We start from the raw sequence: 20,299 nt of genomic DNA, 5'->3' as shown, positions 1-20,299 counted from the left end.
TGATAAGCCCCACTGGCAAAAAGTTAGAAGGATAAAATTTTTTAACTTTTAAAAAAGCCTTTCTTTTTATTTTTAATGTTTTTTAGATTTATTTGAGAGAGAGGGAGGGAGAGATAGAGAATCCCAAGCAGGCTCCACACTGTCAGCACAGAGCCTAACATGGGGCTGGATCCCATGAACCGTGAGATCATGACCTGAGCCGAAATCAGGAGTCAGATGCTCAACCAATTGAACCACTCAGACACCCCTAAAAAAGCCTTTCCTTGACCTCAAATACCCCCTCATTTATTGCTTCTTCTTTTTGTTTCCTTGTATAGCAAAACCCCTCAAAAAACTTGTCTATTCTTAGGGTCTCCAATTCCTCTCCACCTGTTCTTATTTTAGCCCCTATCATGGCACTGAAATGTTCATCAAGGTCACCAAGGACGCCCACACTGCTAAATCTGACAGCCAATTCTCTTTTAATTTTAATTCCAGTGTAATTAACAGTGTTATATCAGTTTTAGGTGTACATTACAGTGATTCAACAATTCCATATATTATTCAGTGCTCATCAAGATAAGTGTATTATTAGTCCCCTTCACCTATTTCACCCATGCCCCCAACCACATCCCCTCTGGCAACCATCAGTTTGTTCTCTATAGTTAAGAGTCTGTTTTTTTGTGTCTTTTTTTTTTTTCTTTCGTCTTGTTTCTTAAATTCCACATGAATGAAATAATATAATATTTGTCTTTCTCTGACTGGCTTATTTTGCTTAGCATTATATTTCTAGATCCATCCATGTTATTACAAATGGCAAGATTTTGTTCTTTTTGTGGCTGAATAATATTCCATTGTATGTATGTGTGTGTATACACATTACATCCTCTTTATTCATTCATCTACTGATGAACACTTGGGCTGCTGCCATTGTAAGTGATGCTGCAATAAACAAAGGATCCATGTATCTTTTTGAGCCAGTGCTTTTCTATTTTTTGGGTAAATACCCAGTAGTTCAATTCTTGGATCACAGGGTAGTTCTCTAATTTTTTGAGGAACCGCCATACTGTCTTCCACAGTGACTGTACCAGTTTGCATTTCCAGCAACAGTGCACGAGGGTTCCTTTTTCTACACATCCTTGTTGACACTTGTTTCTTGTGTTTTTCATTTTAGCCATTCTGACAGGTGTGGGGTGATATCTCATTGTGGTTTTGACTTGCATTTCCCCGATGATGAGTGATGTTAAGCATCTTGGCCATCTGGATGTCTTCTTTGAAGAAATGTCTATTCATCTCTTCTACCCATTTTTTTATTACTATTATTATTATTATTATTATTATTATTATGTTGAGTTGTATAAGTTCTTTATATACTTTGGGTACTAACACTTTATCAGATATATCATTTACAAATTTCTTCTCCCAGTCAGTAGATTGTCTTTCAGTTTTGTTGGTTGGTTCCTTTGTTGTACAAAAGATCTTTTTTAAAAAAAATTTTTTGTAAGTTTATTTATCTATTTTGAGAGAGAGAGAGAGAGAGAGAGAGAGAGCAGGGGAGGGGCAGAGAGAGAGGGAGAAAGAATACCAAGCAGGCTCCATGCCATCAGCACAGAGCCTGATGCAGGGCTTGAACTCATGAGAGATCATGACCTGAGCCAAAACCGAATCAGACACTTTACTGACTGAGCCACCCAGGCACCCCTGTTGTGCAGACGATTTTTATTTTGATGTAGTCCCAATAATTTATTTTAGCTTTTGTTTCCCTTGCCTCAGTAGACACATCTAGAAAGATGTTGCTACAACCAATGTCAGAGAAATTACTGCCTGTGTTCTCTTCTGGGATTTTTATGGTTTCAGGTTTCACATTTAGGTCTTTAATCCATTTAAAATTTGTTTTTGTGTATGGTATAAGAAAGTGGTCCAGTTTCATTCTTTTGCATGTAGCTGTCCAATTTTCCTAACACCATTTGTTGAAAAGACTGTCTTTTTCCCATTGTATATTCTTTCCTCCTTTGTCAAAGATTAATTGACCATACAATTGTGCATTTATTTCTGGGCTTTCTATTCTTTCCATTGATATGTGTGTCTATTTTTTGTTCCATTACCATACTGTTTTGATTACTATAGCTTTGTAATATAACTTGAGGTCTGAAATTGTGATACCTCAATTTTCTTTTTCAAGCCTGCTTTGGTTGTTTGAGGTCTTTCTTGGTTCCATACAAATTTTAGGATTATTTGTTCCAGTCCTGTGAAAAATGCTGTTGGTGTTTTCAGAGGGATTGTATGAAATCTGTGGATTGTTTGGGGTAGTATAGACATTTTAACAATATTTGTTCTTCTGATCCATGAGCACAGAATGCCTTTCCATTTCTTTTTGTCGTCTTCAATTTCTTTCATCAATATTTTATAGTTTTCAGAGTACAGGTCTTTCACCTCTTTGGTTAAGTTTATTCCTAGGTTACTTTTTTTTTTTTCTGTACAATCGTAAATGGGATTGTTTTCTTAATTCCTCTTTCATTATTAGTGTATAGAAATGCAACAGATTTCTGTATATTGATTTTGTATCCTGTGACCTTACTGAATTCATTTATCAGTTCTAGTTTTTTAGTGGAGTATTTAGGGTTTTCTATATATAGTATTATGTCATCTGCAAATAATGTAAGTTTTACTTCTTCCTTACTGATGTAGATTCCTTTTATTTCTTTTTGTTGTCTGACTGCTATGGCTAGGACTTCCGGTACTATGTTGAACAAAAGTGGTGAGAGTAGACATCTTTGTCTTGTTCCTGACCTTAGGGAAAAAGCTCTCAGTTTTTCCCCACTGATGATGTTAACTGTGAGTTTTACATACAAGGCCTTTATTATGTTGAGGTATGCTCCCTCTAAACCTACTTCCTTGAGGGTTTCTATCATGAATGAATATTCTACTTTGTCAAATGCGTTTTCTGCATCTATTGAAATGATGATAAGGTTTTTATCCTTTCTCTTATTAATGTGATGTATCATGTTGATTGATTTGCAAATACTACAAATATCCAGCAGTCAATTCTTACTCCTCATACTACCCTGGTTATTGCTAGCCTTTAACTAACAAAGTTGATCACTTCCTCCTTGAAACTGTTTTTTTTTTTTTTAAGCCACCATAGCACTTTTCTCTTGGGTCTCCTACTACGTCAGTGGCCATTTCTTCTCAGTCTTCTTTCCTAGACCCTCTTTATCACCCTCCCCACTGCTGAGTGTCCAGTGCTTAGTCACTCAGATTACTTCTCTTATTCCTGAGATGATCTCATCCTGTCCCATGTCATAAGTACCATTTATATACAGATATAGCCCATGTTTTTATCTTCAATGTAGACTTCTCTTCTGAACTTCAACTCAGTAATCTAACTAACTGCCTTCTCAACATCTTAGCTTGGAGCCATAAGACATGTCAAACTTAACATGTCTCTAAAACTACACTTCTGTCTGTCCCCATTCTGTGCCTCTCCCCCAATCTTTCCAAGCTCAGAAAATGGCATCTTCAAGCTGTTCAATCCAAAAACTTTGGGATTGATCCTTACCTTCTTTCTTTCACACAATCCATATCCACTTCGTTAACAAAACCACTATGTGGTTTCATTTATACCAAAATTCTATAAAATATAAACTAATCAGTAAGGGCAGAAAGCAGATCAATGGTTCACTAGAGACAGGGTTGGAAGGCAGGGAGGGGAGGGAAGGACTTCAAAAGGGGATAAGGAAACTTTCAGGGGTGACAAATATGCTCACTAACTTGATGATAGTTTTAAGGGTATATACACAGTATACAATTAAACCTTGATAAGCTGGAAAAACAAACAAAAATCCAAGTAAACTTTTTGACAATATAGTACTCTGTCTATGCAGCTTAAGTGAGATATATTAAAAGGAAAAAAAATTGCAAAAATAATCTTGAACTTTAGACTTATTGTTTGTAGTGGATATCTTAAACTATTTTGAGTGCACTGTACAATTGAACAAATGAAAAAATACCATGATGCTATTGGGAACCAGGTTCTCACCGGGTGAAAAGGGAGATACAGATAAGGAATGGGAGAAGGAGTAAAATCAAGAGCACTGTTATGAACACAATTTTTAATTTATTTTTTTAAGTTTTATTTTTTTTATTTTTGAGAGAGAGAGAGAGAGAGAGAGAATGAGAGAATGAATGAGGAGGGGCAGAGAGAGAGGGAGACAGAGGATCTGAAGCAGGCTTCACCGTGTCAGCACAGAGCCCAATGCAGGGCTCAAACCCACGAGCCACGAGATTATGACCTGAGCTGAAGTCAGACGCTTAACTGCCACCCAGACGTCCCTGAACACAATTTTTTAAATAAATGTATTTCCTAGCTCTAGAGACCAAAAGAGCCAACAATCAATGATATCCTAGTAGTAATGAGCATATGTATAGCCCAGATCTTGGTTTCTAAGTACCATTTCCCTCTAAAAGAAACCAGGAGTTTGGAGAAAAGGCCAATTCCCAGGTCAGAACAGAGAAGATACAAGCTAGGCTTGGAACACCGTTGTACCAGAAAGAAAAGGAAGTGCTCACAAATTGTAGGGAACATGTCAAAGGAATACTGAAGTCAGCTGAAATGGGCTCCCACTAGCCAAACCCAGGACAATTTGAGTATTAAAATGAACAACAGGAATGGATTCTATCACACTAAATTTTTAAAAATGGATCTAGGAATGCCTGGGTGGCTCAATCAGTTAAGCATCGTCTCTTGATTTCGGCTCAGGTCATGGTCTCACGGTTCATCCGATTGAGCCCTGTGTTGGGCTCTGCACCAAGAGCGCCAAGCCTTCTTAGGATTCTCTCTCTCCCTCTGTCTCTGCCCCTCCCTGGTTCACACGGGAGTGCACATGTGCATGCTCCGTCTTTCAAAATAAATAAATATTTCCTTTAAAAACTATTCTTAGAAAAGGAAGAAATCTAGGCTTAAACTAAGAATGTCTAATGTAACAGAAAGGTCATAAAAAATGGTGAAAACTACAACTCCATAGACTATGCTGCCTTCTGAAGGGCCCTGGGGGCTTCCATTGGAGGGAGAAAACATTGGTTAGAGTTCCCATTAGATTGCTGAAATCACCCCACCCACTCTGATCTTAGTTCAAATTTCTGGAAGCTCCCCTACACCTCTTCCACTTCCAGCTGCTCAGAGAGCATGACTTTTCCTGCAGACTGCTACTGTTTAATGATATGTCCAGAACTCGCGGTGAGAATCTGAAAAAGCATGTTGGAACCCAAACGAATAAAACCAGGGTTTGGGTATATCTCAAACTGCTACCGCTGGCCCTACATGCTCAGGCCCTCCCTATCTCATCGAAAACCACTCTGGCCTCTATTCTCTACGCTCCAGCCACCATGGCCTCTATGTTCCTGATTCTTAAACAGCAAATTCGTTCCCACACCAGGGCCTTTGCTCTGGCCCTCTGCCTAGAACACTTTACCCCTAATTCTTTACATTGTAAGCAAAGAGGACAAATAGAAAGGGGTCAGTGAAAAAGCACAAAGCAAACTCTCTGCATGAAAGGCAGAGATCCAGAGGTTGAGAAGATCAGCTTTCCCTACTCAGTGGTTTAAGGTGAAGGAGGTCAGCCTGAGGCCAAAGTTGATATTCAGGAGGTTAGCTTTCTGTCAATAAGATGGCTATGAAGCAGGTTCCAGAAGGAACATATCTAGCTCCAGTTCCAGGATCTCAGTATCCTGATATGCCATGTAAAACAGACAAGAATAAAACAACAAAAAAAGAAGGCCTTCATGTTCTAAAAAGATGTGCCCATCAAGGCAGTCTGTGTCCAGATCTTGATTAACTTAAGCCAGGGCCTCTCAAACTTTTCCACTGACGAGTCCTGAATGTCTGCAGAAAACGTTCTTATCCCTTGGGGACTCTCATGGCACGATCCAAAATTCTAAACTCTGAAATTTATTTGGAAAAAAAAAATCTTATTTTACCTTAAAAATGCATATGAATTATTTTCTATGCCTAATTTTTATTACAATTTTTTAAAATTCCTTACCAAAGTACTAACCCCCAACCCCCAACACCACTCCACCTATCTCCTGATAAAACTGGCACTCCAACAAGGTTTGTCATGTTCATCCTGAAGCTTCATAAACTCCCAGTATGCCTACCACGGCCTGAGGAAATGAGTTTGGAAATGAAACCCTTTGGCAAGCAATCATTCTTAGAGTAACAAATAAGTTCTTTAAGTCTGCAGTTTCTGGCTGGGGCTTTGGTTTGTTTTCTAGTAATATTCCATTAGAAAAACCCTACTCTTGTGTTAGGTTAATGAGGCTGTTCACAACATGGGCCAAACAGCTTGGATGAGTAGAATGCTCTCAGAAGAAAAGAGTGGTGGTGGCCCCAGAATCCTCCTGGAGAACCAAGCAAAGACCAGAGAAACTGGCACAGGTAATAGAGTAAAAATACTGTAGGAAAGAAATGGGACATCTGGCTTTTCCTTGCAAATATTTCACAAGAATAAAGGTAGCCTAAAAGAAGTGCAAGTGGTAATGGAAAGGGGAATCATATTATTAACTAAGATTCAGGGGTGCCTGGGTGACTCAGTTGGTTAAGCGTCTGACTCTTGGTTTTGGCCCAGGTCATGATCTCACTGCTTTGTGGGTTCAAGCCCCACATTGGGCTCTGTACTGGCAGCGTGGAGCCCACTTGGGATTCTCTCTCTCCCTCTCTAGGTGCCCTTCCACCACTCATGCTCTCTCCGTCTCTCTCAAAATAAATAAACTTAAAAAAAAATTTTTTTTTTAAACTAAGATTCATTATTCACTTGGAGAACAAGTGAAATCAGGAATTGGATCCATTAATACAGATGAATGTTAATAAGAAACACATGAAGTCCTTGTTAATTAATAGTTTAAATTTTAAGCATCCCCTCCACCCACCCAACCACTAGTGCATATTCAGGACCAGGTTTCTTGCTATTTTTCTCCCTGTCTCCCTGCTGCAAGAGGACAAGAAGCTACCTTGGGGAAACAGATGTTAAGATCTTTGCCATTTGTATAGACAGGAAAACCCTTGAAAATATCTCTTGGTCTAAACTCCATCACTTACAGTTGCACTGAAGGCTTACAGTGGAGTGATGCTGAGGAAAACAAATGTGCTAATGAACCACCAAGGCAAAGAAAGATCTTTTTACAAAGCCATGTAAACATAGGACTCTGTGACAGATAGCAGCTGTGCGACACTTATACATCCACTGGAATACACATTAAGCAGCAACTGAAAATGAACTTTTTTTGTAAAGACTAGATTATTCTAGGAGTTCCCTTCATCTAAATATTTCTAAGTACTTTATCTGGGGCAAGACATTGGACTTGAAGCTGAGCTAGAAGAAAATACTGAACCAGAAAAACATTTTGCATGAGGAAAGCCAATTCCCAGAGGCACCAGGTTTTGAACCTCTACCTTTGATAATCAGAGACCCCGTAAGGTGCTGACATCCAACTTCTCCCACCATTCCAAGAGAATAGAGAAAACTCAACACAGACATCTGGAGAAAAGAAAAACAGGGGAATGAGGGACGCCTGGGTTGGCTCAGTCAGTTGAGGGTATGCTCTTGATTTCAGTTCAGGTCATGATCCCAGGGTCAGGGAATTGAGCCCCATGTCAGGTTCCATGCTGAGCATGGAGCCTGCTTGAGATTCTCCCTCTCTCTGCCCTTCTCCCCCATTCATGCACATGCTCTCTCGCTCTCTCGCTCTTTCTCTCTAAAAGAAAAAGAAAAAACAAACAGGGGAAACAAAAACCAATCAAAAATGTTTCACAACATGCCATGAGCCCCTAATGTGTTAAAAATGGAAAGCACTATTTTCTCTCTACCTTTTTAAAGACAAAATCATGGTGCTACTCCCCAAGAGCCAAAGTCTCCTTATTCTCAGACTACTACCCCACAAGTCAACGTTCAAAGGTCAGTATCAAGGAGGAGATAATGCCCCAATTTAATGTAGCAAAGCTACATCTCTAATTCCCCCATTCCCTATACCATTCTTCCCACCTTTGTAAAGATTTCATTATCTTCCCAGGCTTTACCTATCCCATCTTCAACCTGCCTCACACATCAAGTAAGTCACCAAGTCCTATAAATTCCACTGTTACAAATCTGACCATTTAATACTCCTGTGTAGGTCAACTGATCCAAACAGTTCAAATCTTCATTAATCCTTTCTGTAAAGTTCTAACACAGACCTAGTTGGTCTTCACCATCTAATAGGCCATCTCTTCTTCATGCTGCTAAAACAACATTCCTAAAAATCAAAGGTTTAATGAATGCTCCCCAGTAAAAACTTCCGTCAATTCCATGCTGCCTATAAAACAAATTCTAAACTCCTTCCTAACCTGATTCCAGGCCACCACTCCAGTCTCACTCTGGTCATCCCCCTAATGTGTCCAATTCTACATCAAACAAGATAGCTCACCATTCTCTAGCATATGCCATACTTGCCCTTCTACTTTGCCATTACTTATGCTATTCTAATTGTTCTCTCATCTCTAGTCAACAGTATTACCAATCAACTTCTTTCCTTAAAGTACAAACTAAGAGAGAAAGCAACCCATTACAGGTAGGGAATGATATGAATCTATAGTCTCAGAAGCAACATGGATTTGAAAAAGGAGTACCACTTTGGAAACCAAAGGCCCAGCTCCGCCACTTTCTTGTAAAGTTATACTGAGTAAGCCATTTGCCTTTCTGAGCCTCAGTTTCCTCATCCCTAAAATGTATCTGCTCTGCCTAACAGATAGGATTATCAAGATAAATTAGGATAAAGTATGTCAAAATGTTTGTGAGGGGATGGACTAAAGCAGTACTTAGAGGGAAATTTATAATTTTGATTGTTTTTATTAGGAAAAAAAGGTAAGCACATTCTTAAGAAGTTTGAAAGTACTGCTAGAAGTAGAAGGAAGATTATTATAGGTAGAAATTACAAAGAAAACATACACAAATCAAGAGAATCAACAAAGCCAAAAGTTCTTTGAAAAGGTTAGTACGATTGTTCAGATGTTGGTGTAAACGATGAAGAAGCACTATAAAAGTGAGTTATTGTTATCCAATAGAGATGAAACTTCAAATAAAAAAAGCTGAAGTAATAATTTCTTTTTTGAAAGTGTTTCTCAATCTCAGCACTATTGATATTTGGCCACAATAACTGTGTGTAGGACGGAGCTGTCCTGTGCAATGTAGGATGTTTAGCAGCATCCCTGGTCTCTGCCCACAAGATGCCAGTAGCATTCCTCCCCCACCTCCCAGAAGTCGTGACAATCAAAACTGTTTTCAGACGTTGTAAATTGTCCCCTGGGAGGTAAAATCATCCCAGGTTGAGAAAGACTGCTCCAAGACAACAAAAGGCCACATCACACTATACCAGCTAAGACTATTCATAGCTATTCCTAATTTTAGAATAGCGGGCCGCTCTACCCATTAAGGTTGTGAGATGACCAGCAAGCCAAGGCAGGAAAGGCAAGACTGAACAGACAGGCAGGTCTCAGATGTTTCAACAAAATTTCATAGTGTTCAAAATGAGAGAACCAGGAAAACTGTGAGCTCTAAAACAGGGGCAGAATTGCCACAAGTAACACGAGTATCACTTCCATTTGGGAGTGCCTGGGTGAGCACAGCTCTAACACTACAGTGAAACATCAAAAGGATACTTAATCAAATTCCAAGAAGTTAGATAACCCTGGCAAGGCAAGAGAAAAAGTACCCACCAAACGCTTTAACACTCGGAACTTTAAAGGCAATAAAAATAAGTCATTTCAAATTTTTAAAAAATTGTTTCATCTGAGAGTTGTATAAATAGTAAAAACAAACAAACAAACAAAACCCTCCAGTTACACAGCTGTGACAAATCACAATTAAATTCTCACCACTTCTAGGGGCACCTGGGTGGTTCAGTTGGTTAAGCACCCGACTCCAGCTTGGGTCATGATCTTGCGATTTCTGAGTTTGAGCCCTGCATCAGGCTCTGTACTGTCAGCTCAGAGCCTGGAGCGTGCTTTGGATTCTGTGTCTCCCTCTCTCTGCCCCTACTTTGCTCCCACTGTCTGTCTGTCTGTCTGTCTGTCTCTCTCTCTCTCTCTCAAAAATAAACATTAAAAACAATTTTTTTAATAAACATTAAAAAATAATTTTAAAAAATCTTGCCGCTTCTAAATAAATAATAAAGTGCACAGAAGGATATGTTTTGTTTTGTCTTAATAATTAAGAACCGAACAAGGAAAACAGAATTCCAAGAAGCCAAGAGGGAAAACTGTGTGTATATATCCATTATACCCACCAGCAACATCTAAAATCCAATCTAAACCTGACATGAATCTAGGGGGTAGTTGAAATATAATTCTGAGAACCCAAATGATGAAAAGCAAAAAGTGATGCAGATACCAGGGGCACTCTAATGCCATCTTAAGAACCATGAGACCAAAGCAAGACAGTATGATGGTATACCGTGCCAGCACACACTATCTTCCATTATTTCTACTTATTCTACTTTATATAGAAAGGAACTACAGTACCATCTTGGGAGACTCCAACTGAATTACAGTGGACAGCAAATGATATCAGGAAAAAGAAATAAATAAAATGGTAATTTCCCTGCCAGAGGTGAAGTGGAAATAGGGCAGAGACTACCTAAACAGTATAAATGAGGAAAAACTGATCCCTGAACCACGTGACAACTGTCAGGATGAATGAGAACTGAAGACAGTACCAGCAGCAAAGAAACAGAATTGATGTTATTCTCCTAGAATCTGGAGAAGAATAGTAGCACATTTTCCTAGTTCTACTAGTGTGGTCTGTTATAAACAACAGACAAAAACTTTATTCCTCAGTTAACAGGAAGCTTGCAAACAACTCCATCCTATGCCATGCAAGGCTGGAATGAACTGAGAAGCTCTATGGCTGGCCAGATGACCTCACACTGGACTAGAGAAAAAAAGTCAATACCACTTCAACAAGTTGGGGGCAAAGGAAGGATTGAGCTAAATAGGAGTCCAGAGGGGGTCTACCAGCTATGAAGGTGCAGTTCTCTCCCATCAGAAGCAATCTATAGTCACTAGAAATGGCTGGGAGGCAGAGCAGCACCACAGGAGATGTAATAGGCTTTCCAGAGTTGTGTACCTTTCATCTGAGAATCTCTCCCTAGGTAATCCCCTCATGTCCATACAAGCAGAATTGTGCATATAATTTCAGGAAACTCACGGTTACCCCCACACCTGCCTGTAGCCATCTGATGAATCCATGACCCCCAGACCACAAAGTCTTGCCACAAGGACTCTGCTACTGATTTCTCCATGACTCGGGCAAGTATGCTCTACTCTCAAATCTTTGAATCTAATCCACATGTCTGTCAAAGATGAGTTAAATGCTAAAGGTTCTTCCAGCACTAAAGTGAGGCCTAGATAGAAGAACAACAATTCACTTCCTGAGAAAGAGCTTATGAGTTAACTGTTGCTATGCAACCAGTGTCTGCCTTCTCACAATAGATGACCTAAGAAATCCAACTGGAAATACCATGCTCTTCCAGCAAAAAATCCACTAGAAGAAAAGAAAAGACAACCCATGTCACTCAGTAGAGCCACTCACCATCCAGTAGGTCTTCCGCGTCATCCCTGCCGTGCTCCTCCACTGCCACTTCCTCCTCCTCCTCCTCCTCTTCCGCATCCTCCAGCTCCACGTCCGGGTCCAGGTCTGGATCGCTCCCTGAGGCGGATTCGTCTGACATGGCTCCCAGAGGTCCTCAGTGGGCATTACCGACTCATGGTACACTGCAGGGGTCCTGAAAGAAAGAAAAGAGGCATCAGAATCACCAAGGGCTTCACTTAGGAACAGGATTCTTTCAAAGAGAAAATGCCAAGGATGAATGCCCTGGAAGGGCAAGCTAACCATATCCGAATCTCCACCTTCCTCACAAGTGCACTAACCCTGAGAAGCTCAAGTTTCTCTTAGCTGCTTGGACATGAAAATATCTTAAAGTGACCAAACACACTCTATGCCTCAGAATTACCATTTGTTCATTCCTTCAACTTCCTGAGCATCAACTCTCTATATTTCTATTTATCCATACATATACAAATACACATTATAGATATATAATCACAGGCACTATACTAGGCTTTGGGGACACAGTAGGAAGCATGTTGGGCAGTGCTAAGAAGCTGGTGCATGCCAGAAAGAGATCAGGGAGAAGTTCTCATTGAACAGAGGCCAGAAGAAGAGGGAGACACACAGACATCTGGGGAGAGTGTGTTCTATGGAGAGTGAGCAGCAAGGGCAGAGCCCAGGAGTAAGAGTAACTGGGAGTACTCAAGGAACAGGGAGTGAGTGGGTACTGCCTAGAGCAGGGCCAGGTCCTGCCTTGGAGCACTACCCAGAAGGCAGTCCACTCTCTAACAACCTGAATAGAAGGCTTCCAGCAGGCAGCTGGCTGTTTAGCACACTCCCACTCCTCCCAAGTATGTGGGGAACCTCAGGCTCCCCATGGGCCAGAATGCCCCTGCGCCCATCTCTGCTCTCAGGTTCTGTCCTACCTCTTAGCCCAATTCCAGCTCCATTTCTTCCAAGAAGTCTTGGTCAACTGCCCCAGTCTTCTGGGATCATATTCCTGCTTCTGAACTCCAATAGCCATGCTTGACTATGCTGACCTTCACTGAAGCCTTCACATGGGTTACCTGGCAAAGTGGTTTGCCTTCTGTGGTTTCTCACCTTCAGACCAAACAGTAAATCCCTAAGGGCAGGTATTTAGCTGAGAACTGTTTCTTTGTGGCCTGGAGCTGGAAGCACGTCCTATTTAGATCAATTCATTCATTCATTCATTCACGTTAGCTCCCTCATTTGCCAACTTGCTCTATTAACTCTTCTATGTGCCAGGCACTGTGCATGTCTGTCTGTCTCACTCTTTTGCTCTCACTTGGTCTACTTTACTATCAGCTATAAAAGTCATTTCTTCTTGAGGGGGACAAAAACAAGGTAAAGACTGCTCTGAGATAAAGCAAATATAGCAAAATGTTAACATAAAGATTCACTGACTAATTCTTTCCATTTTTCTGTATATTTCAAATTTTTCATAATAAAATGTGGAGGAAGAACACAAAATAAATAATCTTTTATAGGACAAACTGCTACAGACAACCACATCCACAATCAGGTTATCCTAAAATTCCTCCCATCTCCCAAAATAAAAACTAAAATACAAGTCTCTAATTATTCAACACAAAAACTATTGCAGAACTGAAATCTCTTATTAAGGTCCAGACACAATTTGAAACAGAATTTTTATGTCCTCCTGAAACAAAATGAAGTAAACTGGATCCTTTAGAGTTCTAGAAAGCTAGAATTTAAGTTCAAGACTGTTTAGTTAAAAGCCACAGGAATTATGAGTGTGTATGTGTCCTGGTGGGTCATGCACTTAGCCTCTCAAGACAATGAAACCAAAAAAAAAAAATCTGTGAAATGATTTAGTAATAAAATTAAAATTTTTGCATTAATAACGCACTTCCAAAACACGCACAAAGTGTATTAAGGCACAGGGAAAAAAGGTGTTCCACAAATATAAATTAATATAACTAATGCTGAGTCACCATTCACTGAGTGACAAATTCCAAATTTCTCAGGGAATAACTATCCTATATCTTTAAGTTCATTAGGTTTTGAAAGGAAGTAGTAAATCAATTAGATGTCAGCAGCTTTGGAAATGAAAATTATTCTGAAGATGAGTAATGATGATAACTCAACAGCAGCTACTCTGTATGTGGAAGTCAATGTTTATAATCAGCATAACCCCTCTGGTTCATCCTAGACTGCTTGAGATAAGTGTTTTGCTTACAGTGTGTTTGGTTGATTATGGAGTGGCTTTTAGAAGACAATTTTTAATTAGCAAGTACCTTAATGTAATCTGAATGTCTGTCATTTCAGAGAAGAAATTGTGTAGTTGTGGAAGAATGACAATCACTTAGAGGTAAACAATAATAATGAGAAGCCTCCTGTAAACCTAGTTAACAAACATCTTCAAAATAACCTCAGTCCCAAGCTGCTAATAGATAGAAGCAAATATCAATTAAACATCAACAACCAGGGGCGCCTGGGTGGCTCAGTCAGTCAAGCATACGACTTCAGCTCAGGTCATGATCTCACAGTTTGTGAGTTTGAGCCCTGCATCGGGCTCTGTGCTGACACCTCAAAGCCTTCGGATTCTGTATCTCCCTCCCTCTCTCTCTGTCCCTACCCCACTCAAGCTCTGTCTCTCTCTCTCTCTCTCTTAAAAATAAAAAAACACTTAAAAAAAAAAAATCAACAACCACACATACTACTAGAATTTGAGACATTGGTCCAGGCCCCTACTCAAAACATTTTAAGTACAGGACACTTTAAAATAGTACCCAGGCCAGGGGTACCTGGGTGGCTCAGTCAGTTAAGTGTCTGACCTCAGCTCAGGTCATGATCTTGCGGTTTGTGGGTTCAAGCCCCACATTAGGCTCTGTGCTGATAGCTCAGAGCATGGAGCCTACTTCAGATTCTGTGTCTCCCTCTCTCTCTCTGCCCCTCCCCTGCTCGCGCTCTGTCTCTGTCTCTCAAAAATAAATAAATGTTAAAATAAAAAAATAAAATTATTTAAAAATAAAATAGTACCCAGGCCATCAGATGCCCATAACAGAATAAAGTGGAGAGTGATAGATTTCTTAAATCCCACCAAATTTGGTTATTCTCTTTCCCTACCTTGTAAGAGCCACTAAAATTTCTTTACAGAGATGACACAAATGAATTTTCTCCACTCTTCAAAATCATACCAACGACTCAAAGGGCAGGTTTTGCTGTTACTGATCTCCTTCAAAAAAGCAACAGGGATGCCCAGGTGGCTCAGTTGGTTAAGTGTCTGACCCTTGATCTCAGCTCAGGTCATGATCTCACGGTTCAGCCTCTGGGCTTACAGCATGGAGCCTGCTTGGGACTCTCTCTCTCCCTTTCTCTCTGCCCCTCCCCTGCTTATGCACATGCATGCACGCTCTCTCAAAATAAATAAACATCAAAAACAAAAAACAAAAAAAAGCAACAAAGGGAAAATGTCAGAGGAATAGTTAACCTTGGGGGGCAGCAGCACAGTCAATTACATTCTGTCTATAAGGGTATCCACACATACAAACACTTCCATGTGGGCACAGCCTTTCAAACACAGACAGCCTGATTCAAGAAATTAGCTCTCAGTAGAACTGTTAGAGGTGAGGAAAAAGGTGATAAGGAAAAAATGTATCTCCCTCATTTGCTCCTCAGCCCATGTGAAACACTGCCTCAACCTCCAGGGAAGAGGAGCGCTAGGAGAGTGATTATGGGTGTGCTACACCTTAATGAGGACCTGTATTCCTACAAAGCAAATTCTGGGAATCAAATTTTATCTTAATGAAACTAGAGAACTAGCTATTTAAAGAAACTCTAAAAAGAATCACTCTGAAAAGTAAATATCCAATCCCTAAGTAATATGTTAAGGTCTACAGTTTAATATATTGTGTTTGCTAAAAGAGACTATATATAGTTATGAAGAAACCCACAGCCAATCCCAGGCCAGCCCCTTACAGCCTTGAGAGTAAAGGAAAATTTGGTTCCTCTGCCCTGCTAAGTTCAAAAACAATGTCACCTGTCTATAGAGTGGTGCCTGGCTAAGAATCAGTGAAATTAATCATGCGGGCACAGCCCTAAGACACACCGCTGGGGAGGAGAATACACAGGAGAGAAAAACACAAAGACACACACACATACTAGCAAAGCCTTTGTTCACAAAGCAGACCATGCTTGGACAGTGCACACTAAAATCATAGAACTGTGGGCACATACTGCCTCACCACTGTGGGGCAGCCCATGCAATTTCAGAGGTCCTCGGCAGCATCCTGATGCTATGTTTGATATAAAAGAAACCATTCCAAACTGCCATGTCCTCATTAATTTTGGTAACCTTGAGTTGTATTAAATTTCCTCAAATTATCTCAAAGCAATTCCACAGTGAGTGCCATGTACACTTCTTTTTCCATTAAGAGTATAAACAAAACCATGCATTTATGCTAATTTGCAAGGGGTATGAAGTCTTAAAAGCATGAAAACATTCAGTCTAAAACTTTAGGCAACACTTCAAAGAAACACATTAGTCAAGCAATTTATATAATTCAAAGACTTTTTAAAAAAAGAGTTCAGTCCATTTCCAGTACTCACAGGGTATCAACAAGATTCTTCCAGTCTGCTGAGAGATCAACTGTGGATCTCTGAAATTATTTCAAAACACCTTTCCTGGGCAAGACAAAAGCCCAATGCATATATGTACTCAAAATGCCTTTTAATAACCTTCCAGTCACTTAAGAACACATTTAATACACACAAAGCAGGTACAGAGCTAGAAAGTGACACAGCTTGAAATATTTTATTAATGAGACTTTTGGCAATGTGGAGCTTAATTAAGACAAAATAAAGAAAAGAAGGTGAACAAAACATTCAGGGCTCTAAGGAGGAAAGCCACAGGAGACAACTCTCCCCAAAAGGCAATGCAGTGGGGCCAGGCCCAGGGACTCAGCACAAAGCACAACAGAGGCACTGGAGCCATGTTTACAGAATCAGTCAAGAAATCTTAATTCCAGGGATGCCTAGGTGGCTCAGTGGTTAAGAGTCTGATTCTTGGGTTTCGGCTCAGGTCATGATCTCATGGTGTGTGGGTTTGAGCCCCATATCAGGTTCTGTGCTGACAGTGCAAAGCCTGCTTGGGATTCTCTCTCTCCCTCTCTCTCTGCCCCTCCCCCTCTCATGCTGTCTCTGTCTCTCTTAAAAGAGAAAACAAAACAAAACAAAACAAAACAAAACCCTAAATTCTAGCCATAGCTCTATGGGAAACTAGCTGCATAACCTTGGTCAAATCAGTTCTCCCTCAGCTTCCATTACCCCTCTTATTCTAGCCAGGAGAGAGATGGACTCTAGTTCATCTTCAAGATCCCTTCCAGATTCTATGACAGCAATTCTCAAAGGATGGTCCAGGGACCCCTGGGGTCCTGAAGACACTTTCAAGGGAGCCACAAAGTCAAAATCATACATGGGTTAAAGAACCATCCGAAGTGCAAGACAGACCAATGGATTTTAATGTAATAGAATACAAGAAGTTCCTGGATGTGGTTTCGAATTCCATATTACAATTAACCTTGAAGAAACTACCACTTGTCAGAGTTTAGATACAGTATTAAAGAATACCCACAATTACCTGAAAAGGCTATTAAAACACTCATCCATTTTCCACCTGCCTTCTTCATCTACTTCTACAATACAGTAAATTAACAAAACAATAAGTGACAACAAATTATATGTAGAAGCAGATCTGAAGATCTAGCTATCTCTATTCAATCAGACATTTTCAAATTTTCAAATGTGTTAAACAATTCAACTCTTCTAATTTTTTTCTTTTGGAAAACAATTATTTTTCATTAAAAATTATTTAATACATATTGAATTTATTATTTTAATTGTTTTTAATGTTTATTTATTTATTTTGAGAGAGAGTGAGAGGAAGGGGCAGAGAGGGAGGGAGAGAGAATCCCGAGAATGCTTCTGTCAGCACAGAGCTCAGTCTCACGAACCATGAGATCATGACCTGAGCTAAAATCAAGAGTTGGTGGACTTCAAGCTGTACTACAAAGCCGTTATCATCAAGACAGTATGGTACTGGCATAAAAACAGACACTCAGATCAATGGAACAGAACAGAGAACCCAGAAATGGACCCACAAACGTATAGCCAACTAATCTTTGACAAAGCAGGAAAGAATATCCAGTGGAATAAAGACAGTCTCTTCAGCAAGTGGTGCTGGGAAAACTGGACAGCGACATGCAGAAGAATGAACCTCGACCACTTTCTTACACCATACACAAAAATAAACTCAAAATGGATGAAAGACCTAAAAGTAAGACAGGAAGCCATCAAAATCCTCGAGAAGAAAGCAGGCAAAAACCTCTTTGATCTCGGCTGCAGCAACTTCTTACTCAACACGTCTCTGGAGGCAAGGGAAACAAAAGCAAAAATGAACTACTGGGACCTCATCAAAAGAAAAAGCTTCTGCACAGTGAAGGAAACAATCAGCAAAACTAAAAGGCACCCGACGGAATGGGAAAAGATATTTGCAAAGGACATACCAGATAAAGGGTCAGTATCCAAAATCTATAAAGAACTTATCCAACTCAACACCCAAATAACAAATAATCCAGTGAAGAAATGGGCAAAAGACATGAATAGACACTTCTCCAAAGAAGACATCCAGATGGCCGACTGACACATGAAAAAATGCTCAACATCACTCATCTTCAGGAAAATACAAATCAAAGCCACAATGAGATACCACCTCACACCTGTCAGAATGGCTAACATTAACAACTCGGGCAACAACAGATGTTGGCAAGGATGTGGAGAAAGAGGATCGATCTCTTTTGCACTGCTGATGGGAATGCAAACTGGTGCAGCCACTCTGGAAAACGTATGGAGATTCCTCAAAAAATTAAAAATAGATCTACCCTACGACCCAGCAATTGCACTACTAGGCATTTATCCAAGGGATACAAGTATGCTGTTTCGAAGGGACACATGCACCCTAATGTTTACAGCAGCATTATCAACAACAGCCGAAGTATGGAAAGAGCCCAAATGTCCATTGATGGATGAATGGATAAAGAAGACGTGGTATATATACACAATGGAGTATTACTCGGCAATCAAAAAGAATGAAATCTTGCCATTTGCAACAACGTGGATGGAACCAGAGGGTATTATGCTAAGCAAAATTAGTCAGAGGAAGACAAATATCATATGACTTCACTCATATGAGGTCTTTAAGACCCAGAACAGATGAACACAAGGGAAGGGAAGTAAAAATAATATAAAACAGGGAGGGGGACAAAACGTAAGAGACTCTTAAATATGGAGAACAAACAGAGGGTTACTGGAGGGGTTGTGGGAGGGGGGATGGGCTAAATGGGTAAGGGGCATTAAGGAATCTACTCCTGAAATCGTTGTTGCACTATATGCTAACTAACTTGGATGTAAATTTTAAAAAATAAAAAATAAATAAAATAAAATAAATTAAAAAATTTAAAAAGAGGTGGACATTTAACTGAGTGAGCTACCCAAGTGCTCCAAGTTTATTACTTTTTAAAGAAATTGATATTTTTAATTTGTTTTAATTTCTAATACAGTGAAGATTAACCATTATAACCCATATAAACAAAAGGTTTTTGGGATCTTCAATAATTTTTAAGAGTATAAAAGGATTCTGAGACCAAATAGTTTGAAATCTATAGTCTTAGAGTCCATATTTTCAGGAATCATAAAGAAAAATTAGCATTTAAAAAAATGTAACAAACAGAATCACATTACATGAACAACAAAAAATATCTGGACAGTTTCATACTGTATTCAGATAAAAAAGTACAAGATTAATCTGATATATTAATGGTATACAGGTTATTTTATAGATGTAATTCAGCATCAAGGGCAAACTTTCTCAGTGACTAAAGTTAACACTACATTTGAAAAGTCAAATTTTTACTTTTACTATAATCTCCAACCTCTTTAAAATGGCCAAGGGCTGAGGTTTCTTGTGTTTGCTCCCTGACTTAGGTTCTTCATCCAAGAGGTCACTGAGCAGCGCATCCCTGCAGGGTCAGTCTCAGGTATTTTGAATAAGTAGGAGTAAAACTCTAGAAGGCCACTGCTGAGAGGAGCAAATTAAAGGCTCATTTAATTCTCCATGGAGTCAGATGGAAAAAAAGGGGGGAGGGAGGCAGCAAACAATTGAGTTGGTAAGATATGAACTAAAGCAGCAGTGACAGCTTTGGCTGTGAGAAGGCTATGTGACATAGCCAATGTTCCCCAGAGGAATCTGGGCTCTGAAAAATTCTCTCCCTCTCTTCTCTCTCTTCTCTCTCTCTCTCTCTCTCTCTCTCACACACACACACACACACACACACATATGCCACACGTATATTTTAAACCATCAGTATAATCTAAGGGCAGTAAAAAAATAAAAATAAAAATAGTAAAAATGAAAATAAAAATAAAAATTAAAATTAAAATTAAAATTAAAATTAAAAATAAAAGTAAGGTCCCTGGATCTCTGAATACAGAGTAAAAGCAATTCTGGCTAAATATGTTACCATTCAACTTGTGACCCCTGTATCTCTTTCCACACAGCTCTCAATTCTTAAAGTGAGGATGACAGAGATAAGGATCTACATGGTGGGGGCATGTTTGGCCTACTTTCCCTAGGCTTGCTG

At 39.6% G+C, this 20,299-nt stretch overlaps 1 protein-coding gene across 3 annotated transcripts in view; it reads right to left on the bottom strand.

The window, feature by feature from the left end:
• RAD54L2 (RAD54 like 2) overlaps nt 1-20,299 on the bottom strand; it is a 116,566-nt gene that overhangs the window by 57,799 nt on the left and 38,468 nt on the right. For all 3 annotated transcript variants that reach the window (XM_045492970.1, XM_045492972.1, XM_045492971.1), the window contains one exon: nt 11,601-11,793. In XM_045492970.1, the coding sequence (XP_045348926.1) occupies nt 11,601-11,739 (139 nt within the window). In that variant the 5' untranslated portion in view covers nt 11,740-11,793. The remainder of the gene's footprint in view (nt 1-11,600; nt 11,794-20,299) is intronic.

The sequence above is a fragment of the Leopardus geoffroyi genome, chromosome A2, assembly GCF_018350155.1.
Source record: "Leopardus geoffroyi isolate Oge1 chromosome A2, O.geoffroyi_Oge1_pat1.0, whole genome shotgun sequence".
Taxonomy (NCBI): domain Eukaryota; kingdom Metazoa; phylum Chordata; class Mammalia; order Carnivora; family Felidae; genus Leopardus; species Leopardus geoffroyi.
The sequence above is the reverse complement of the archived record's forward strand: the minus strand, read 5'-3'. Positions and strand labels throughout refer to the sequence as shown.